Source organism: Lutjanus erythropterus, chromosome 5 (assembly GCF_056507025.1).
Source record: "Lutjanus erythropterus isolate fLutEry1 chromosome 5, fLutEry1.hap2, whole genome shotgun sequence".
Taxonomy (NCBI): domain Eukaryota; kingdom Metazoa; phylum Chordata; class Actinopteri; order Lutjaniformes; family Lutjanidae; genus Lutjanus; species Lutjanus erythropterus.
Genome location: NC_139321.1, coordinates 22,076,334 through 22,100,566, shown reverse-complemented (window position 1 = coordinate 22,100,566; position 24,233 = coordinate 22,076,334). Strand labels below are relative to the sequence as shown.

Below are 24,233 nucleotides of genomic sequence, written 5' to 3'. Positions count from 1 at the left end.
AGTAGCAATTATTGACGACACACACGCACAGTTTTGATTTAATCAGTTTTGACTTTTACGCACGGACAACTAAAACTCGCAGACGACGAGGGAATGAGGAAAGTTATTATTATTGTGTAGCCTTAAAATCACTGCATTCCCGTCTGAAAAAAATAAACTAACAAAACCTTTATAATTAAATCCAAATGTATGACATTCGTAATAATCACCAGCTTTTCAAAATTCCGCTTCCCAAGCAGTGCATACATGCTTTAAAATTAACGTTGAAAACGTAACCAAAAGACTTATTCCAGCTTTTAACCTGTGTTGAAACTCCTCTGGCAGTCTTAGTTCTTTAAAACAATATAAACATATTTTTGTTTTAAACGTTTGCAAAGGCTCACACTAAACTACTACGTCGCTACTCTCCATGAAAACAGACTCACTGGTGAGGTCATCAGTCTCATAGAATTTATTGGAGGAAGGACGGCCAGACATTGCACTACAGTGATGTCACTCTTGGTCTAAGCGTTAAGACACGTTTACTTTTTAGATCGCCATTTCGTTTGTTCGTTCAATAAGAGGGTGGTTTCTTTGGGTGTCAGGACATTTCAAGGCTTTGATTACGGAATTTGCACGATGGAGGATCGGATCCCACTGTTGCGCACGGGAGGGTACGTTTCTGTATGTCTCTTTCTTTCTGCCATCATGAACACGGTATTCACCGTCACCCACTATTCTGTTCCTGAAGAAATGGAGGAAGGATCTGTTGTTGCCAATTTAGCAACTGATTTGAGGTTGGACGTTAAAACGCTAAATGAAAGGAAAATGCGCATAGATGTGGTAGCTAATAAGAAATATCTCGACATCAACAAGGAGACAGGGGAGCTGTTCGTTTTAGAGAGGATTGACAGAGAGTTTTTATGCCCTTCGAAGACAACTACGTCGTGCTTTCTTAAATTAGACGCTACAATTGAAAATCCAGTACGAATGTTTAATATTGAAGTGGAAATCACTGATATTAACGACAACGCTCCTCATTTTCGACGAGGGACGATGCATTTGGACATATCTGAATCAAGCCCCGTTGGAGAGAGATTCTCGCTGAATAATGCTGCAGATCCAGATGTTGGAACGAATTCTGTGAAAAATTATCATCTGAGCTCAAGTGAACATTTTGAACTCGAAATTCAGACCGGGAGAGACGGGACGAAGTTTGCAGATTTGATTCTGAAGAAAGCTTTAGACAGAGAGCAGCAGGCTGTTCATAATCTAATACTGACTGCTGTGGACGGTGGAGTTCCCACGCGCACAGGTACAGCCAGCATCATTGTTCGCGTGCTTGATGTGAACGACAACGCCCCTTCATTTGACAAAGACAAATACGTCGTAGAAGTGATGGAAAACTCCCCAATTGGCAGTCTGGTGATCAAATTAAACGCCACTGATTTAGACGAAGGGTCCAATTCTGATATTGTTTATTCATATAGTTTGTATACGTCAGAGAGAACGCAACAGATGTTTAACTTGAATCCAGAAAACGGTGAAATCAGAGTGAAAGAGATGATAAATTATGAAGATCTTAAGATTTATGAAATGGAGGTTATTGCCAGTGATAAGGGGCCTAACTCCTTATCTGGACAGTGTAAACTGACGATACAGGTGACAGATATGAATGATAACCACCCAGAAATATCCATCAAATCATTTCAGAGTCCAGTCAGTGAAAACATCGAGTTAGACACAGTGATAGCTGTAGTTAGTGTCAGTGATAAAGACTCAGGTGACAATGGAGTGGTTGATCTTCATATTCCAGATAATATGCCTTTCAAACTGAGGGAATCCTCTGATAACTATTATGAATTAGTGGTGTCAGAGCCGTTAGACCGTGAGAAGGTTCCAGAATATGACATCACTTTCACTGTTACAGACAGAGGTTCTCCTCCTTTATCTGACAATGAAACTATGACGTTAGAACTGCTGGATGTTAATGACAATGTTCCACAGTTCCCTCTTTCATTTTATACCATACGTGTGATGGAGAATAACGCACCTGGAGCCTTGCTCAGTTCTCTCACTGCCTTTGACCCTGACCTCCATGAAAACCAGTATCTAGTTTATTTCATCCTGGAGAAGGAGATAGCCAACACCTCCATGTCCATGCTGTTCTCCATCAATCCAGAGAACGGGAATCTTTACGCACTCAAAACTTTTGACTATGAGATCGAGAAGGAGTTTCTTTTCCACATCGAGGCCAGAGACTCTGGCTCTCCTCCACTCAGCAGTAACGTGACCGTCCACATCATCATAGTGGACCAGAACGACAACGCCCCGGTTATTGTGTCTCCGTGGCGCGCGCATGGCTCGGTGGTGGAGGAGAAGATCCCCAGATCCACCGATAAAGGCTCTCTGGTTGCCAAGGTGATAGCCTTAGACACCGACTCGGTGCACAACTCTCGGATTACCTACCAGTTTCTACAGGTGACTGACGCCACCTTGTTCAGTCTGGATCAATACAACGGAGAGATCCGGACTATGAGGATGTTCAGTTACAGAGATCCGCGCCACCAGAGACTGGTTGTTGTTGCCAAGGACAACGGGGAGCCTGCTCTCTCTGCTACAGTCACCATCAAGCTGTCCACGGTGGAGACTGCCGTTAAGGCCTACTCTGACATGACTGAGGTGCCTCTAGAATACGACATCTTTTCAGACCTCAACCTGTATTTGGTCATCGGTCTGGGCTCGGTGTCATTTCTCCTGCTCATCACCATATTGGTCACCATCGTGCTCAAGTGTCAGAAACCCAAGCCCAGCAAAGCGGCTCCTCCCTGCAGGAACAGTGTGATCAGTGAGAGGAACTCCACCATCGCAGACTCCACTCTGGTCTCCAACGATGCCTACTGGTACAGTCTGTTTCTAGCAGAGACCAGGAAAGGAAAGCTGGTGGTCAGACAGCCTGTGCCAAAGGGCTCCAGATACATCGTGTCCAGTATACCAAGAGGCACAGGACTGACAGATACTAGTGACTCAGCAGCTTCCACCCTGCAGGTATGGGGAAAGCATATATTTAGAATGTGCACACAGATGCACTTCGTGAATATGCATCAAATCCACTCTGAAGTGACCATAGTAGTCATGGGTTTCTTGTCTCGTCATCAATGATCTTAAGGTATTATTCATAGACAGTTACAACTGCCTAGAGATAAAACATGCATCAACAGTAACACTGTAATTCTTCCCATTCACAACATGTCAGAAAACACCTCTTGCACGTCATAGAAGGTATTTTCTACTTGATCAATTAATTTGAAAAATAATCTACACCTTCGGTTTTTAAATACTTGTTTTTTATTTCATCTTGGACATTTCTGCAGACATTAAGTATTGGGAGGAGAAATGAAGCAAGATGTGGGGCACACTGACATTATATTAAATCAAAATTAACTGTTAGCAATTTTTGATGATAGACACACCATCCAACACCTTTGATTTCATTATTTTTGGCACTGTTTTTACGCACGGACAGCTGGATTATATAGGAAAAAGGATATTGTGATTCATACTCAGTATCTCTACAATCACTGTATACATGTGTGACCAAAAACAAACAAAACTTAAAGAATAAAATGCAAATGCAAATTGAGAACTAATAACTAGATTTGCAGAATTCCATCTCCCAAGCTGGGAAAAAATGTTTAAGATATCAGAGTTAAATATGTCACCAAAAGACTTTTTCCTTGCTGCTCTTTAAAAAAAAAAAAAAAAAAAAAAAATCAATCTGTATCAGCAATACGTGACTTACAAGCCAGTGGCATCTTAAAAATATAATAAATTAGGCTTTATAAAAAAAATATAATCTAAATAAAGACCTTCCTGTCAGGTGTGATACAATCAAAATGTCAATAGTACATGAAGTAATATGACAAAAAGAAAAAAATATATATAGTAGTAATTATACGACGAAGACTACTACTACTAGTAATAATAATATGAAAAAATTATGATATTTAAAACAAATTGAAAGCCATAATAAATAAACTCAAACAATTTAACAAAAGAGGTAGGCAGTAAATTAATTTACTCTAAAGAATTGTATCATATTTGTCATGCGAGTACATTTCTTTCTTTGTAATTTGAACAGACTCAAAGTACAGCTTAAAAAAATTAAGTAATTAATAAATTAATTCAGACTTAAGAATTATTCAAATGACAGTTGAGACCTCAAGAATCACAGATGTGAAATTTCCTCATTCGAGTTAACAAGTTGCTGAACTTTCAGATTTTTATTTTCATAATTTGGTATTACATCTTTGGCTTTCAACTTAATCGAATGATTGGTATATGTAACAAAATATCCTCAAGTTTTTTTTCTAGAATCCTGATGTGTACTGACATTAATAAAATAGATATTTCATAAATTTCTTCTTCCATCTTACATAACTCACATTTGCTATGTTATTGACTGTCTACATCATTATAGTGAACCAAAACGACCAAGACGAACAGGACTGACAGACAGTAGTGACTCAGCAGCTTTTTCTCTGCATGTACAAATGACAGCTCACTTCATCGCTGTTTAAATAAATCCTCTTTCCCAACTTTAGTTTGTGAAGAAAAACATCTGGCCCATTGTTAAAGAAGTTCAGACAATATTTCATTTGCAGTTTACTGGCAATGTGGCAAATAAAAGTGATATAAAAAAGAATAATGACAATACATTTTGCAGTCCAAACAATAAGAAACTTCAAACCAGTGTCAAATCAGATACAAGGAAAAAAAAGAAAAAAAGAAAACAAAATCACTAAATCAATACAAACGTTGGGTGGGTTCTCGGTATAGAACCCCACGTCATTTCTGCTTTACGTCTGATCTTGTTTGTGTTTGTGTTTTGTACTAAGGATGCTTTCTGTTTTCTTTAGTTTTCATCTGGTGCACTTTTAAATACCATAACAACAGTTTCACATCACACAAAATCTTTATGTCATAAAAAAGGCTTAAAAAATCTTAAAATGTCTTTACTATTTAACAGGTATGTCTTAAAATACTAATAAGAACCAACTCCTAATACGCCCCTAACACCCTCTACTGATCACGTCAACAACAACAACAACAAAAAAAATCCACTAGAAAATAGAAGTGAAAATAAGGAATAACCAGTGGAAATAATCCAATACAACAGTTCATAACAACCAACCTTCTGTTTCATAGAATATCTGCAACTTTTTATATTTAAAGTTTTGTTGTCTTTTTACAGCATGGCACTTTCTGAAAAGGGCTTTTCAATTGTAATCTTGGAGAGATTTCTACATGACTTTGGTTTGTGGTCGGTTTATCATTGTCTTATTTACTGCAAATGAAAAGACAACGTAGTCAAAAGCAGAACAGCAACTTTCCACACAGACATGAGATCTTTACCAGTAACTTTTTTGTTTCTTTAAACAAAAAAGTCTGAGTAAAGATTCTTTTCTGACTAATAACCTAATCAATTCCTTGTCATGCATGGCCCACTCTTTGTCTTCAAATACACATGCTCTCTGTTGTATGAACCAACGATAAAAAGTAAAAATGCACAATGCAGTTTTTCTTTGTTTTGAACAATGACTGCAGCAAAACTGTGATGCATTTCAGCACACATCAGTTCTGTCTGTGTTGCAGGACTCTGCATCAAAACACTACATAACCAAACTCAGACTGTTTAAAGTGACCTTTGATGCCAATGAATGTTGACCTCTGTCTATCTATCTATCTATCTATCTATCTATCCATGATGGTAAGTATGCTGCTGGAAGAAGAAACTGTTAAATAGCTTAATGTTTTATAGAACAGATTGTAACAAGTGTTATGTTATAAAGGGTCACACTAACCATGCCATGTATTTTTTCAAAGATAACTTTTCATTCATAGTGCCGCAACAGCAACTCTGTGATCATAGGATACGTACACAAATAATCCTTTTTTTGTGCTTGCAATGACCTGACCATTAAATTGCTTGTTTTTTTTTCTCCCCACTCTTTAAGTACCCTAAATGAGGGAAGTCCACTCTGCAGCTGGAGGTATGCAGGAGTCTCACTCCCCCGCCCCGGATGCCCTTTTAATGAATGATGTTGCAGAACTTAGTGTTTGAATTGTTTTCTGTGTTTGTTTTGTTCTCAGTGGATTTTTTTTTTTTTACAATTATTTTGTCTTGTTTAATTTCTCTTGGAGAAGGAGTTTTTTTTTTAATTGCAAAGGGTCACACAGTTGACATCACATGCAGTTTGCCAAATCTCTTATGTTAACCTATTCATGTCTACATTTTAGTTACTGTTAGTCATATTACAGTCTCATCTCAAGCCCACCAAAATGCATTCATGCAATTTAACTACAACAGTAATTAACACTACTTTTATTAGTATTTCAGGATTATGTCCCTTCTCAAAAGTTTGACAGAGTCACAGACAAAAGTGAACAGTGACCAAGGCAGCTGTAGCGTCAGTAATGCTTCAGTTTAAATGTAAAGTGTAATATATGTTATTTAATTAGTTAATTGTTATCACATATTTCCACGGTTGCACGTCTCCACCCAGAAAAAAGGGTCTCAGGAAGTAATGTGTTACACGCTAAACAGTCACTCCAAAAAAATATGTACTACTGCTTATTTATACAAAAGTAGAATCCCAATCCAAAAAAGTTGGGTTGTTGTGTAAGTAGTAAATGAAAACAGACTGCAATGATCTGCATATAGTGTGAATACAGTACAAGATATTTAATGTTCAAACTGATTAACTTCATTGTTTTATATAAATATACACTCATACTGAATTTGATGCCTGCTAAAAATTGGGACAAGGACAAGTTTAACACTGTGATACATCACCTTTTTTTTAACAATGCTCAGTAAGGGTTTGTGAAGTGAGGACACTAATTAGTGAAGTTTTAAAAGTTAAATTCTTTCTCCTTCTTGCTTGATATATCACTTCAGGTGCAGGTTCTCTGTTGGCATATTTTGTGCTTCAAAATGCACCACACATTTTCAGTGGGAGACAGGGCTGGACTGTAGACAGGAAAGTTGTACCTGCACTCTTTTACTATGAAGCCACAATGTTGTAGCACATGCAGAATGTGTCTTGGCCTCGTCTTGCTGTCTTCAGCATTCACGAGGCCTTCACAGATGTGACAGCCATGCCATGGGCACTAACAGACTCCCATACCATCACAGATGCTGGCTTTTGAGGTTAGTGCTGATAACAATTGGGACAGTCCTTTTCCTCTTCAGCACAGAGGTCATGACATCCATGATTTCTGGAAATCTAAAATGTGGATTTGTTAGGTCACATCACACTTTTCCACTTTGCGTCAGTCCATCTCATCTTACTGAACCCATGTAGTATTCTTTGTACAATTACATAGGCTTCTAATGGCGCTGTGAGGGGTCAAAGGCCGCTGGCATTCATTTCAACCAATTTTTCAGGATTCTGTGAATCTTTTATAGACATTATGGATTGTAGAGGATGAAATCCTTATTTCTTTGTAGTTTTGGTTGTAAAAACATTATTCTTAAAATACTGGACTGTTTGCCAACACAGTTGTGAACCTCACCCCATCAATGCTTGTGAACGACTGAGCCTTTCATGGATTCCTTTTTCATACCCAATCATGATACTCACCTGTAACCTCTTAATCTGTTTACCTGTGAAATGTTCTAAACAGGTGTTTTGTGAGCATTCCACAACTTACTCAGTCTTTTGTTGACACTGTCCCAACTTTTTTGAAATGTGTTGTAGGCATCAAATTCAGAATGAGTGTATATTTACAAAAAAGTTTAAATGTTTGAACATTAAATATCTTGTATATGTACTACTCAGTTGAACACAAGTTTAAAATGACGCATTGGGTATACAGTGGATAGTATGTGATTTTGGACACAGTATGAGTCTGACAGTCTGTAGTCAGTTTTGCAGACAAGCGAAAGTGGTGAGCCGATAGAAATAGTATTAAAACAATATTCTGGTCATAGTCATTACTTTTGGTGAACAAAGTGAGAGTCAGGCATTTGCAACCCTTAGTCACAACCCTGTCTCCTAGGCTTATAGCGTATTAATCTTGAATACAAAATAACAACATCAACATGCTGCTCTGCCTGGTCATTAATCACAGTTCTAAAAAAAAATCATTTTCTTCAGCTAACAATGTTGCCTTTTGCTGGCTTTGCTTTTTGCCCAATCTGGCTTTTGCTGTCAACACACATGTCAAGAAAATATTTTTAAATCTTCAATTGAATCACTATGTTCTCAAAAGGATCCTGTGCATGTGATGATTAATTTGTGTTCATCCCCTACTGACCCATTACTAATAGATAAGGAGTGTGTCCTATTTTTGAATGTTTATAAGTGGGAATGGACTGTGCTGTTTCTGTATAATTGGGTTGGTTAAAATTTTAATTCTAGTGTTACAGATTCCACACAGACACAGAATAACACTTGTGAATTTTCTGTCTGCTGTAGTGTGAATTATGACCCAATTCTTTGTGCAGGAGAGGCGCAAAGTGAAACCAGTCACCCAGTTACCTAGCAACCACTCTCCTTCACATAATCTTGGAGCATGGTATTCATTGATAGACCCGCCACCTCACCACTACATGTTCAAGGATCCCTCTCACCCACTCTGTCTTCTGCCTGAAGCCCCTGTCTGAGTGACAGACGTCGGCTGCATGAGATATGTCAGTTTGGCCAGTCACAAGTGCTGTGTTTCTATTCAAGATTAATCTCGTTCTCTTGTCTCATTGGCAGGCATCCACCACCAGCAGTGCCAGTTCCACATAAGGCCGCACCTTCAGCTGCACCCTGAATTGTCGCTGACTGAGAAGCTTCACAGAGGAAAGGAGAAACCCCTGCCCCAAACCCCTGCCCCCATGTTCATCCTGCTCAGTCTGATCCTCGGTCCTCACAATGTGTAGTTGTCATGCTATGACACCAAATGGACTATGGTGTCTAATCAATGACACGACCCTCCCCCTCTATTTCTTTAAGCACATGAAGAGCCAATCAACAATGCCTCTTTGTCCATTCAGTATGCATGATAAGAATGCATGGCTTCGACCACACTCCAAGACCTTCATACAAAAAAAGTCAAGAGGACATACTTGCAAAGAAGCAGTCTGCACGAGAATTTACACCTCTGGATATTCAAAGCAGACTCAACAAGGACTACTAGAGTGGACAAGGGAATGTTGAAATGCCTTTAAGAGACTGTTTTCCCTCTCTAAAAATGAAAAACATGTTGGATATTACATTTTAAACTTCTGTGCTTTGTCTTGCTCCATAATAGCATTGATGTATAAGAAACAAGTTATCTAAGAAGTGAAACAGCACAATTAATTAAATGTCAGAAAAGCACCAACTTGTGATTCACAAGTATGAACCAAAAGGGAATCAGTATTTTATAAATGTGGTAGCTTTTAGTAGTTTTATGTTTGTACTTGACTTTGTGCTTTATGTGAGCCCGGCCTAAGTGTATGAATGAGAGTGCTAAGAGATTAAGTTAAGTTGACCAGTACATCAAACAGATAAAAGCGAGGCCTTTAGCTATTACGTATCTGCCTTTGAGTTGTTTAAGCATGGATCAATCAAAGTACTTTGATAGCTTTCAGTATTTTATGATATTGAGCAATCCGCTTTCTGAAATTTTGCCTCACTGTTTAAAATTGTTCACAACAAAACTGAGGATTACATTTTAATGGGACCACAGTGAAGAAGTACAACAGCATAATACTTTTGTCTAAAATTGTAAGATGTTCAGAGAGGGGCAACAGATCCTTAATCTCATTCATTTCCCCTAGTTTTTGGACAAGAGGAAAATGGATATATGTACAGTGTGCTTGAATGTTATGTTCACTTGAATATCACAGGAGGATATGAGTCTTTGGGATTGAACTGAACATAAGTGAACACAGTGAGTCTTTGAGAATGGACAGAATGATATATCTTTATGACTTCTGTATATACATCACAAACATATCCATAAATGTCCACTTTTTTACTTTTAAAACCAAACTCTAGATCAGGGGTTCTCAAAGTTTTGATGACTTAGTGCCATTGCTACAGAGCCAGCATAAGATTAAGGGCTGCACAGGAAAACCCATGAACTTGTCGTAGGATTTCTGATTGGTCTCATAATGGTGTTTAATGTCCTTCAGCACTGAATTCATCTTTCTGCAGATAAAGCAGAGCACTTTATCTGTCCCATAAGGTTTTGCAATGTAAGAGTTAATCCATTCTTCCTGAAACTGCCTTTTCTTTTTTTCGTTCCTAACCTGACAGGTGCTTGTTTGGGGGGCACAGTTTGACACTGTATCCGAGTAGTATATTATATGTAGGTTACTGAAAGTGAAAGTATTTTCATGGAGTGATTAAAATATAATGCATGCATTTCATGTCACATTCAGGGGCCACACAAAATGTTTCTGAAGGCTGCCATTGGCCCATGGCCCACACTTTGAGAACCCCTGCTAGATTTTCTTAATGTATTTTGAGGCCGTGTAACAAGTTGAAAACTCTGAACTGAACATGATGACTTAATGTTTACTCTACAATACTGAAACAACATGGTTGTGGTTGATTTCACCCAATGAAAGCTGTGCTCATGTGTATTACTGACTACTGTATGTATCTACATATGCAACACAAACTCAGATGCAGATATGACTGACATAATATATTTCACATGTCTGTATCTATAAATATGCCTTTCTTTTTCAAAACCATTGCTGAAGTTTTTAAGGTGAACAAAACTCCTGTGCCATCAGATTTATGGGCCAACTCATATGTGAAATCAGATATAAAGTAGTCAAACTCTTTAGCACAGCTCACATTGCATTACTTGTATAATAATAAGTTGTAATCTTTTACAGGCAAACATTAACAGTAAGAGCTTTTGTACAGTGGTACTTTTGTGGTGCAATATGTAGTAATGTGTGTTAAGTGAGCTTACTGTATGCTATGGTCTGGTCTGTATGATCCATTAAATACAAAAACAAAATAGAACAGCAAACTTAGTAACGGACTCCTGAATCTCTTAAGTTTTGAATCAAAAGGCACAACATCCATTAAGAACAGATGCATTATTTGTAAAAGGAGTTTTAATTCTAGTTTAGTTCAAACAGCAAGTCAAAATTCAGTAGATCTACTCTCAAAGAAAATTTGTGTTTGCATCCTAATGGATATATGCAATGGATCAAGTCAATGTTAATGAGTTTAAGGCCAGTGTTACTGCATTATAATATCTGCCTAACCCTTGTCAGCTAGTTAACTAACATGATTAAGCATCACTACACTTGATTTGTCAGTTTAAAATCATTGGCACATCTAGTCACAGATCAAAATTTGTGTTTCCTGTCTGGGTCATTTTTTATTGGGTCATTTTCCTAGTTAGCAGTAATTTGCTTGAATACATACAATGCAATACAGTCTAAAGAAATGGCAGTGTTGGAGAATTGTTGTGTTGACGATCAGGGGCTTTCCAGCCCTTTGAAAATCATCTAGCTCACATAGTGAGTTGATTAAGGGACAGCTGTACTGCAAGCTTGCATTACTAACTCATGGATTAGAATTTTTGTGCTGAAAAAACACACACAAAGATTTTGCAGATATTAAGTGGTTCCAATTTTGCTCTAAGGTGGACCTTTCTCTAAATTAAACTGCAGGCCAGTGTCTTAAACATAAAAATATTAAAATGCCAAAAGATCCTGGGTTTCTACACTGAAGGATGAGTTGCTACATCTGTATGCAGACAGAGGTGAAGAGTAAAAATACTAATACCACACTGTAAAAGTGCTCCATTACAAGGGAACAACCTGCATTGAAAACTTAACTTAAGTTAACATATAAACAGCAAAATGTACTTAAAGTATTAGAAGTAAAGGTACTCAATGTCGCATAATGTCACCGATAAAGTGTTATATGTTATGTCAATATGTTATTACTTGTCAATTAATGTAAAAGAGGGACTTTATTATAGTAGTTGGTCGAAGTGGGGCTCATTTTGAATAATTTTTATAGGAGTGCAACAAATGATTATTTTCATGACTGATTAATCTGCTGATTATTTTCTCCAATAATTCATTGTTTGGTTTGTAAAATTTCTGAAAATAGTTTCACAAAATTTGCTTCCTCCAAACTTAAACTTAGTAAACAATAAATTAAAAATTACTGAAATAATCTTCATATTTGAGAAGCTGGAACCATGAAATGTTCTTGCATGAAAAATGCCTTAAATTAATTATCCAAATAGTTTAGTAAATTTCTGTCTGACCATTTCAGCTGAACTGTAGTGGAGTGAATAGTTTAATATTTTCTGCTGAAATGTAGTATAGTTGAAGGAAAAAGTAGGGCAAATATACTCAGGTAAAGTACAAATACTTCAAGTAACAGTAATTAACTTGAAAGAAGAAAGAAACAGTAATTTCATTTATTGTCAGAAAATGATTTACTAGAGTTTTAGCAACTAATGTTGTATCGATCTTCAGTGTGTTAGCCTCCTATCAGAGATTAGGACATACAGTAGCAATCATACTACTGCAGTATTAAGTCAGTCACCTATGTCTGACAAGGTATATTAAGAATATGGCAGGATTGATCCCTTCTTGCTCTCTATATCACTGACTCACCTCTTAACTGTCTTCCAGGAAGATTATTACAGCTGACACACAGACTGCAGTCTGTGATGACAAAAATGTGCTCTGTTATATAATCCTGTTTATGCCAGTTATTTTCTGGTCAAGCTCAAAGGTCACTGTCTAGCCATTGTAATCTACAAAATGACTATGAATGGGTGGACGGTAATTGCTTTAAGCATAAAGCTGTATTATTATCATCCAGAAAGTAGATCATCCTTCCTCCAGGATGCTCAGACATGTGGCTTCTATTTTTATCTCATCATGCCTCTCTGATACAGAGACATTTTTAACAAGGTCTAAAAAAAACAAGAACCAAAAAAATAAAAAAAGAAAGAAAATTGTGTGTGTATCAACAAAGATCTCTCTTCTTCAGTCACACTGCTTCAAGAACACAAGTAAGTACTAATTAAGATGAAACAATCATTTGAAGAGCTTTCCATATTGTGGTCTTCATGAATTGCTGGACTGTGCTATCTGATTGTTAACTGAGCTACAATACTTAACTGCTGCATCCTACAATGTTGAATTCAAAGTGCAGTATGATAATGACAATATATCTGCAAGGCACATTGAATGAAGAAGTCGACATGGGAAAAATTGTTACTATCTTGACTTTCTATGATTCATTCTAGCACAATAATCAGTTGGCTTTACTTAGAAAGGTGTCATTGAATCTGAAAAATCAAAGACGATCAACACATAGGCTGAAAATTCTCTTTCTGCTTCCACCTAACGGACAGAGGAGCATGTGGTACACTGTCCAAACCTCATTGGTATTATGACATTGCAGTAGCATTGCACTTACTGAGTGTCGTGGCACTAAAGTGTAGCAAAATAGTGCAACAATGCTTTTCTGCCACAAAAAGTTTAGTGTGGACTGAGTGTGCTATAAAGTCAAAAAGTGCAAATTCAGATGCATTCATATTATCATAGAAATAGCCACAAAAACCTCTCCATTTAACAACTGTAGACAAACTCAACAGTTTGTCTTTTCATTTCAAAATGTTAATCTAGGAGGTAGGTCCTTCTTTCCATATTTTCAGTTTAGGTACATGGCATGTGAGTCATTACTTTCCCCCTTTTTTAAATATCCATCTCTATCTACTCCTTAACAGATTGAAGATCAGTAAGGGTGACAGAGCACTATGGAATGGCTAAGGGTTCTAGTCCGCTTTAGGCAAATAAAGAGTTTTCCTTCTCAACTGTGTATCGTTCTTTAAGTGAATCATTTTAAAAAATTCAAGTGATCAATGTGTGTGTGTGTAAACAAGAGGGACATTACCACAGGCAGGCCATTGAGGACGTCCATGACAATGCCTTTTTAATGTAGGATCGCAGTGGAAACTGGCTCCAGCAAAGAACTCCCGCTGGGCTCTGCTCACTGATCAGCACATCCACCATGTGTGAGGACACCATGACCATTTGTATCCTGAAAAGGAATAAAGTGTTAAAAATAACTTAACATTTATATGAAAAGATAAATCTGCTGAGGCTCTAAATACCATTTAAATAATCGTGCTAAATGTCACAAGTTGAATTGCTGAATGAGTGTATAGTTAGTGTACTGAAATAAATTTTATTATAATGCAGTGCAAAAACTCAGATTTGGTTAAGTGTTACCAGTATTTTGCAGACAATGCATGTTCACAGGGTTTTTTCCCCCCCTGAGGGTGGAATAATGAATGCATCTGTCTCTGCCTTTGTGTATGACCTCATCTCCCCAGAGAGATGAGGTCATGTGTGAGCTGGAGAGCATGAAATTCATTTTCATTCTCTTAATGTAACCTGTAACATTTTAGTAGGACTTTTTTTTTAGCACTGAGGCCATGTGGGTTTGTAGTGTATTTTAAATAAAGTAAGAATAAAGGATTTAGTAAGATCTAGTTTGATTCTTTTGTGTTTCTTGTAACAAAGTGAGATAATGTGTGTTATATGAACATTTACTGTATGTTTTTATACAGTATGCACATGGGAAAACAGATAAAGCATGCCTCTGTTTTGAATACAACAATAAATTAATAGAATGAAATGAAATGAAACATAATTAAATTACATGAATTAAGGAACAGAGATAAGAAACATTTCCTTTCTAATCAGCACTTGAGCCCAAGAGGAGTCTCTCACACTGCCTGCTGCTCTGGTCCACTGGCAGACTAGCACACTGTTACATGACACAACAATGCACCAATGTGGAACAAAACACTACAACAACCACCAGCTGGCACTAGTATGCTGACACATGTGCATCAAGCTAATATCTATTCTATGCATTTGTACCCTACATATCTGGGCTCTTATTTGCTATATATGATTTTGTAATACTGAAGAGAAACAATGTGACGTAAGGTGATATTTTATATGTTTGTTTAATAATTACTGAATGGCCGTCACGTACAGTACATGCCTTTTCACCTGACACCTTAATTACAAAACAATTCTTGAATAAACCATTATGGGGGACGTGACTGTGAAGGGGAATGTGCACTTTACACGTTTTAGTGAATTAATAACAGAAGAGCATGTGGATACAGCTGGCTTCCTTTGTCTGCAGTATTCAGAGCTCCTGCATCCCTCCCCCTCTGCCTCCTTCCTTTCTGGGCGCTGCTTGATTTCAGCACCATGGACAGAGACCTGCCTGCTGGAGCTGTGTTGCCATGACGACGTGCTGTCTGTTCGCTGGAGCGCGCGGTGTGCTGTGAAGCTGCCTGTAATTTAATATTCAGACATGAACCCCCCCCTCCACTTCACCTTGCAGCCTCCTCTGCTTGCACATATCAGATGAGCATTATCTGTAAAATACTGCCGCTCCCACTGCCCACCGTAGGCGGATAACATTGTGAACTGGGTGCTTTAAAAAAGAAAAAAAAAAACAAAAAACAAGCTACAAGCACTGATGCAGCAGAGAGAAATTTGATGGAGACAGAAATGGGAGGAGGTCTTACAGAATGCGGCAGCGCTCGTGCACGCGCACGTATACGCTTGGCCTAATTTCAGAACCAATGCGTAGCCGGAGCCTGTGGGAGGGGTGCTTAGATATGGTGTTTTCACTATGTAGGTCACTTTATTTCCTAGTTGCTGTTAGTGCAATCGATATTTTTTTTCTTTTCCGTCATAATTTATTGATATTCCCATGCAGTGCTGCAGTGTGGTAAGGGTTCTACAGGGGGCACAAGGCACGATTACATAGAGACAATGCAGAGATGCGAGTGGGCTCATCATAGCTGCACTTGCGGGTACAATCCATGGGATGTCGCTGCTCACCACTGCAATAAGACAGATTGTGGGAGTGTGCTAAGCAGACCACATAGAGTTTAAGAAGACAGAATGTGAATGACTAAAGCCTTACCTCCCTAAGCAACAATACAATAAAATATTAAGTCGGAGGTTTTCAAACCGGGTCCAGGGACCATTATAAGTCCTTCAGTGGGCTAGAGGGGGTCCCCAGCAAAGAAGGAATAGAATATTTTAACTTTTATCATCGCTTTTGGAAGTTAGAAAAGGAGGAAACATATGGTTGGCCGTTTTGGCTAGTTGTAATGAGTCAGTGTTCAATTGGGACACTTTCAATTAATTAATTACAATTAAGTTCTAGGAGTGTAAAAAATGTCACTTTGGGTTATAGTGTTTCTACTTAAAAAGCTTACTTCATGATTGTTTGCAATAAAAACAACTTCCACTCCAAGGATGACATTAAAATATTAAGAAACGGAACAGCAATTGCCCTAGTACCTCATACTAAATTCTTAGATATTATTATTGTAGTTGGACGATTAAACTGAAAAAACAAACAAACAGACAAAACAATAACAACAACAACAACAACAACAACAAAACACTGATCAAGAGATCCATGAAGATGCTTGGTATACTGAAAAAAAAAAAAACGTTACTTGATCCATACATCTTCTTATTCAACTCTTTACAATGGTCTTATTTTCCCCCATATCAATTATTGCAACGTTGCAGTCATCTTTCTCAACAAAATATTAGTAATTCAGAAACTATTTTTTCGACTCATTTCACATTCTGACAGACGAGATCCATCTACCCGTCTCTGTTACTTACTATCCATAGATAAGAGTGATGCTTTTCAAACACGTTTATGTTTAAATATCGGAATTGCAGCAAAGATCTTAAAAATATATTATATATGCTTAATGCATTTACTCTTACTCAACTAAGCGGAAAAATATTTCCACTTACTATGCTGTCGCACATCAATACATATATATATATTTAAAATCGGATTTAAAGGTCCACAGCTATGGAATTTATGGAATATGTCGCTGTAACAGTTGTCGTCCTTGCTAGCTTTTCCATCAGTTATAGACATTTCTCAAATCACCTTTAACGTTCCTTTCTTTTCTTCTTCTTATGCTTTCTTGTATACCTTGAAATAGTTTGTGTTAAATGCTCTTTGTTGTTTGTTTATTGTTTGCTTGTTATGTTTTGTTTGCTTGTCCTGCTCATTTTTGGTGAGCATGTTAATCTTTTTATGGGAGGACTGAATATTTTCTTAATATTTTGAGTGTACATTTTGAAAACAAAAGCATCGCTCTCTGTTTTGAAGACAAGCTCTAACGCACACGATGTTAAAATAAATGGGATTGTAACTCCTATTTAAAGCGTCTACTGCCTGAATGCAGACGTGTGGCAGTATTTCAGCAAAATCACATAAGCTACACTGGATGCTAAACTGAAAGGAAATCACCGCACCATCCTTACAGTGACTATGGGTGGTGCTGTTACACTATACATCACCACCGTGGTTGTGGTTTGTGGGTCTTTTTCATGTGCATTCAGTTACAACCCAAAGAGACGGGTTGGCAGAACGGAATAGACAGCCTCTGTTCTTCGTTCAGTATGATGGTTCCTGCAGATATTTTTGTTTATTATCCATAGGAGGAAACTGAAAATGCCAGACGAAATTTGTTGACGGATTTAAAACCGTTGATGTGAAGGTTTCTCTTAAACAATGGCGATAACGAACAACAGAGGGCAACGGCTGGATGTGTGGATTTCTTTTTGTCTGGCTCTGCTGACTGCGACTCACTTGGAAGGAATATTTGCTCAAATACGGTATTCAATTCAGGAGGAATTAAAATTAGGCACGGCGGTGGGAAATGTAGCCAAAGACCTTGGATTAGATCTTGGAAGACTGATGGACAGAAATCTTCGTGTCGTGTCAGGAACAAAGCATGATCTGTTCAAGGTAAATCCGAGAGATGGTGTTTTGTTAGTGAACCAGAGAGTAGACAGGGAAGAGCTGTGTGCACAAACTGTCCCGTGCATCACAAATCTGAAAGTCGTTGTAGAAAATCCTCTTGAGATGCACCAAGTAACAGTTGAGATACTCGATGTAAATGATAATTCGCCAAAATTTCCTGAAGAAAACTATACATTAGAGGTGCTGGAGTCCGCCATAGTTGGATCTCGATTTCAAATGGAGGGAGCACATGACTTGGATGTTGGACTGAATTCCTTACAGGCATATAAGCTAAATCATAATCAGTATTTTAGCGTGGAAACAGAGGAATTTGGAGAGGATGGAAAGGTTCCGTTCCTAATATTACAGCGACCTTTGGATAGAGAACAAGTTGCTCAACACTGGTTATTACTAACAGCTACAGATGGTGGAAAACCATCAAAATCTGGTGCTATTAATGTCACTGTTATTGTATCTGATATAAATGACAATCTGCCAGTGTGTGATAAACAGAAATACACCATAACAATAAAGGAAAACGCACCTGCAGGAACATTTTTGTTGACAGTGAACGCATCTGACTCAGATGAGGGAGTGAACGGTGAGATAGAGTACTCTTTACGGACTAAACTCAGAGGACTGTCATCTGAGCCTTTTGATTTGAATAGTAAAACTGGCGAACTAACGGTGAAGGGTGGTCTTGATTATGAGGAAAAACAAGTCTATGAGATTAAAGTACTGGCTGCAGACAAAGGTGCCGTGTCTCTCTCCACACACTGCAATGTGGTTATCAGAGTGGAAGACGTCAACGATAATCCACCCGAAATAGACATAACATCCCTCTCAAGTCGCATTCCGGAGGACGCACCTCCTGGCACTGTAGTGGCATTGATGGCTGTGACAGACCTGGACTCAGGTGTGAACGGACAGGTGGTGTGCAGTGTGCCCGGCGATTTACCGTTTGACTTAAAGCCATCCCCTGACGGACAGTCATACTCTTTAGTCACCAAGGACTTCTTAGATAAGGAAACAAAACATACATACAGCATTACAATAACGGCGAAGGACTTAGGGAGCCCCGCCCTGTCGTCCACGAAGGTGATACAGGTGGATGTACTAGATGTTAATGATAATAGCCCTTTGTTTACTGAGAGCCCATATACTTTTTATGTGCCTGAAAACAACAAGGCTGGTGTGTCCATTTTTTCAGTGAGCGCTGTAGATGCCGATGGAGGTGAAAATGCGGCAATAACGTATTCACTCAACCGTAAGAGTCCGGAGCGCACTGTAACCTCGTTTTTAAATATAAATGAAGCCAATGGCACCATTTCTGCGCTAAAAAGTTTCGATTTTGAAACTCTGAAAAAGTTCCAGTTCCAAGTTGTTGCCACAGATTCTGGAACTCCGTCACTAAGCAACAACGTCACAGTCAACGTCTTCATTCTGGATCAGAACGACAACGCTCCAGTCATCCTGTATCCACTCAGCTCCAACGGTTCTGCTGAAGGTGTGGAGGAGATTCCCCGCAATGTCAACGCAGGACACTTGGTGACTAAAGTCAGAGCTTATGACGCTGATATAGGATATAACGGCTGGTTACTCTTCTCACTGCAGGAAGTTACTGACCACAGTCTCTTTGGTTTGGACCGCTATACAGGACAGATCAGAACACTTCGATCATTCACAGAGACAGACGAGGCTGAGCATAAACTGGTCATACTGGTCAAAGACAATGGGAACGTTTCGCTCTCAGCAACAGCTACTGTCATTGTCAAAGTTGTGGAGCCAAAAGAGGCTTTTGCTGCTTCTGATGTTAAAAGTGCAACTAAAGTTGACGAGGAGGACAATGTGACTTTTTATCTGATGATAACTTTGGGATCAGTTTCTGTACTTTTTATCATCAGTATCATCGTGCTGATTGCAATGCAGTGCTCCAAATCAACAGACTATACTTCTAAATATCTACAAAAGACTAATTATGATGGGACACTGTGTCACAGCATCCAGTACAGATCTGGAGACAAACGGTACATGTTAGTTGGACCCAGAATGAGTATAGGATCTACTATAGTCCCGGGCAGCCATGCGAATACACTGGTGCTCCCTGACAGGAGGAGGGGATCTGGAGAGGTAAGACCAATGTATGATTTCATAATACTTCTATATAGTAACTCACTTTGCTTACTTATACTACCTGTATAATAAATCAGGTGATTATTTCTTAACTATTTACATAATACTTTCTCACAACACTTTTAAATGGGAGTTCATGAGTTGTAAATGTAGATATGTTGCTTTCATTTGCTGTTTAGACCAATTTGGTTGAAAGTGAGCTGTCCATGGTGCTGAAATTTTGGTTGTTGTTATGTTCTTGTGGGGTTTTTGGCAATACAGTTAATGGAAAGAGGACCGAAGTGAGTAATCACATGATCTGTTGAATTAAATGAAGTTTTTGTTCCCAATTCAGTTAGTATTCTTATTTCCAGCCACGCGTTTTTTTCCCCCATAAATCAAAGTGAAATCACAGTGTATAACAAAATCGACCAATCGGGATTTACAATGTGAGTCTCCTCTATACTGGTTGATGGGGTTACATGTCATCTACCAATGCATATAATCGCAGGTGTTATTGTTTGTCCTGTCAATTATTCAATATCCACACAACTGTGTCTCGTGCTGATTGGCGGTTGGTGGGAAATACACAAAAATGTAGTTGAATTGCTGGAGGAGGCAGACTGGGGACGATTTAAGATCAACAGCTCACCTCCTATCCCTTATTGCTGGACTATGGACAGCATGGACGCATATAAAACGCATATAAAAGTCGACTGCAATAGAGACAGAGCTAGTGAAGGAAAACACTTGTGATTTGGTATCGTATTGCAGCCCACTGCCCACATGGTGTCAGTGTGACCTAATGGTTGTGTTGCTAATTGTATACAGGCCCTGCCCATCTCTGGATCATATCTGGTGGAGGTGCTGTGCTGACGGAGTACTCATCGAATACTGTGTATTAAGTAATATGAATAGCGGTTAATATTTATGTAAAAGCTACTATCTGAGATTCGTAAAATGGATCTAATTGGACTGGTTTGATGAGCGGTTGGATTATTGTATTCGGTTCAAAGAAAGCCTTCGTGTCTTGCTTGATAATGGGAGGACGAGGACAAAGGCTCCGAGTGAACTGCTGGTGGATTGCCGTTTTTCTGTTGCTGTGCTTTGGGGAGCGGATTTTGGCTCAACTAAGATATTCTGTTCCAGAAGAAGTACAGGTGGGATCCCCTGTTGGAAATGTTGCCAAGGATTTAGGACTTGATATTAGCACTTTGACAGACAGGCGGTTTCGTATTGTTTCGGGGCCCAATCATTCTCTGTTTCAGTTAAATCAAAACAATGGAGTGTTGTACATTGGAAAAAATATGGACCGTGAAGAGCTTTGTGAAGGAACAAAGGTTTGTTTGATAAACCTGAAAATTGTTGTTGAAAGTCCACTGGAAATACATTATGTTGGCGTTGAAATAACAGATGTTAATGACCATTCACCGACTTTCCCAGAAAACGAGCAGCGGCTGGAGATAGCAGAGCACACTCCTCCAGGTACTCGTTTCCAAATTCATGCAGCCAGAGATCCCGATGTTGGTGCACATTCAGTTAGATTATATAAACTGAGCACAAATGAATTTTTTGATATTGAAATCAGAGACAGCGAGGAGGATAAGATACCGTTTTTAGTGCTGAAAAAGCCTCTGGATAGAGAGCAAAAGGCAGAACATCGTTTTGTCTTAACGGCTCTCGATGGAGGCAGTCCACCGAAATCTGGGAGCCTTGATTTAAATATCACTGTGTTAGATATAAATGATAATCGCCCAATTTTCAGCAAAGACATATATACTGTGTCATTAGATGAAAACGCACCAGTTCGAACTCTTGTGATAAAAATAAACGCGACAGATTTAGATGAAGGTTCGAATAGTGAAATTGAATACAGTTTTGGGAAAACGCAGAAGAAAAAAGTACAGGACACTTTTGAATTAGACAGTATCACTGGGGAGATACGAGTGAAAGGAAACGTGGACTTTGAGGACACGGAGATTTATAGACTAGACTTACAGGCTTCAGATAAAGGTCAGCCACCCTGGACTGCTGAGAGCAGAGTTGTCATAAAAATAAAAGATGTCAATGATAATAAGCCAGATATTGAAGTAACATCACTGTCAAACGTAGTCCCAGAGGATTCAAAGCCTGGGACTGTTATCTCTCTCATCAGTGTTACAGACAGAGATTCGGGCGTTAATGGAAAAGTTATTTGCAAAATTTCAGATAATGTTCCGTTTGACTTGACGCCATCTATTGAGGAAAACATGTACTCTCTTGTGACAAAGGGACGTTTAGACCGAGAAACTGTGTCGCATTATGACATTACAATAACAGCTACTGACTGTGGTGAACCTCCACTTTCCACTGTAAAAACACTTAGTGTTCAGGTGTCTGATGTGAATGACAACAGACCAAATTTCAGTCAGAATCCATTTGAACTTTATTTGGTAGAAAACAATGCCCCAGGCGCATCAATATTTTCTGTAAGTGCTGCTGATAATGACTTAAACGAAAATGCAGCAATAACATATCACATAGTGAGAGGTGAAGGGGTACAGGGTGATATGACAACTTTCCTAAATGTCAATTCGGAAAACGGACAGATTTTCGCGCTAAAAAGTTTCGATTTTGAAACTCTGAAAAAGTTCCAGTTCCAAGTTGTTGCCACAGATTCTGGAACTCCGTCACTAAGCAACAACGTCACAGTCAACGTCTTCATTCTGGATCAGAACGACAACGCTCCAGTCATCCTGTATCCACTCAGCTCCAACGGTTCTGCTGAAGGTGTGGAGGAGATTCCCCGCAATGTCAACGCAGGACACTTGGTGACTAAAGTCAGAGCTTATGACGCTGATATAGGATATAACGGCTGGTTACTCTTCTCACTGCAGGAAGTTACTGACCACAGTCTCTTTGGTTTGGACCGCTATACAGGACAGATCAGAACACTTCGATCATTCACAGAGACAGACGAGGCTGAGCATAAACTGGTCATACTGGTCAAAGACAATGGGAACGTTTCACTCTCAGCAACAGCTACTGTCATTGTCAAAGTTGTGGAGCCCAAAGAGGCTTTTGCTGCTTCTGATGTTAAAAGTGCAACTAAAGTTGACGAGGAGGACAATGTGACTTTTTATCTGATGATAACTTTGGGCTCAGTTTCAGTACTTTTTATCATCAGTATCATCGTGCTCATTGCAATGCAGTGCTCCAAATCCACAGACTATACTTCTAAATATCTACAAGAGACTAATTATGATGGGACACTGTGTCACAGCATCCAGTACAGATCTGGAGACAAACGGTACATGTTAGTTGGACCCAGAATGAGTATAGGATCTACTATAGTCCCGGGCAGCCATGCGAATACTCTGGTGCTCCCTGACAGGAGGAGGGGATCTGGAGAGGTAAGACCAATGTATGATCTCATAGTACTTCTATATAGTAACTCACTTTGGCTTACTTATACTGCCTGTATAATAAATCAGGTGATTAGTTCTTAACTATTTACATAATAATTTCTCACAACACTTTTAAATGGCAGTTCATAAGTTGTAAATGTAGATATGTTGCTTTCACTTACTATTTAGACCAACTGGGTTGAAAGTGAGCTGTCCATGGTGCTGAAATTTTGGTTGTTGTTATGTTCTTGTGGGTTTTTGGCAGTACAATTAATGGCAAGTGGACCGAAGTGAGTAATCACTTGATCTGTTGAATTAAATGCAGTTTGTGTTCCCAATTCAGTTAGTATTCTTACTTGCAGCCACGTGTTTCTTTCTTTTTTTTTTTGTTTTTTGTTTTGTTTTTTACATAAATCAAAGTGAAGTCACAGTGTATAACAAAATCGACCAATCGAGATTTACAATGTGTGTCTGCTCTGTACTGGTTGATGGGGTTATATGTCATCTACCAATGCATATAATCGCAGGTGTTATTGTTTGTCCTGCCAATTATTCGATATCCACACACTTGTCTCTCGTGCTGATTGGCGGTTGGTGTGAAATACACTAAACATGTAATTGACTTGCTGGAAGAGGCAGACTGGGGGCGTCTTAAACTCATCAGCTCACCTCCTGTCCTTTACTGCTGGACTATGGACAGCATGGACGCACATAAAAGTCGACTGCAATAGAGACAGAGCTAGTGAAGGAAAACACTTGTGATTTGGTATCGTATTGCAGCCCACTGCCCACATGGTGTCAGTGTGACCTAATGGTTGTGTTGCTAATTGTATACAGGCCCTGCCCATCTCTGGATCATATCTGGTGGAGGTGCTGTGCTGACGGAGTACTCATCGAA

General features: G+C 38.7%; 2 protein-coding genes and 1 pseudogene across 11 annotated transcripts in view; all 3 read left to right on the top strand.

The window, feature by feature from the left end:
* Positions 1 to 10,248, top strand: part of LOC146326861 (protocadherin alpha-C2-like) — a 33,027-nt gene extending 22,779 nt beyond the window's left edge. For 5 of the 10 annotated variants that reach the window (XM_084719149.1, XM_084719147.1, XM_084719144.1 and 2 more), the window contains exons 2-3: positions 5,997 to 6,032; positions 8,748 to 10,248. In XM_084719149.1, the coding sequence (XP_084575275.1) occupies positions 5,997 to 6,008 (12 nt within the window). In that variant the 3' untranslated portion in view covers positions 6,009 to 6,032; positions 8,748 to 10,248. Of the gene's footprint in view, positions 1 to 603; positions 3,028 to 5,996; positions 6,033 to 8,747 lie in introns of those variants that run through there. The other 5 variants (XM_084719139.1, XM_084719142.1, XM_084719141.1 and 2 more) reach the window with 3 other exon arrangements.
* Positions 10,249 to 17,471: 7,223 nt separating this feature from the next.
* LOC146326860 (protocadherin alpha-3 pseudogene) lies at positions 17,472 to 20,825 on the top strand (annotated as a pseudogene).
* LOC146326859 (protocadherin beta-15-like) lies at positions 20,822 to 24,217 on the top strand. Its single transcript, XM_084718271.1, has 2 exons — positions 20,822 to 23,341; positions 24,173 to 24,217. The coding sequence occupies exons 1-2, from the start codon at positions 20,933 to 20,935 to the stop codon at positions 24,215 to 24,217; spliced, it is 2,454 nt and encodes an 817-aa protein (XP_084574397.1). The 5' UTR covers positions 20,822 to 20,932.
* Positions 24,218 to 24,233: the final 16 nt, after the last annotated feature.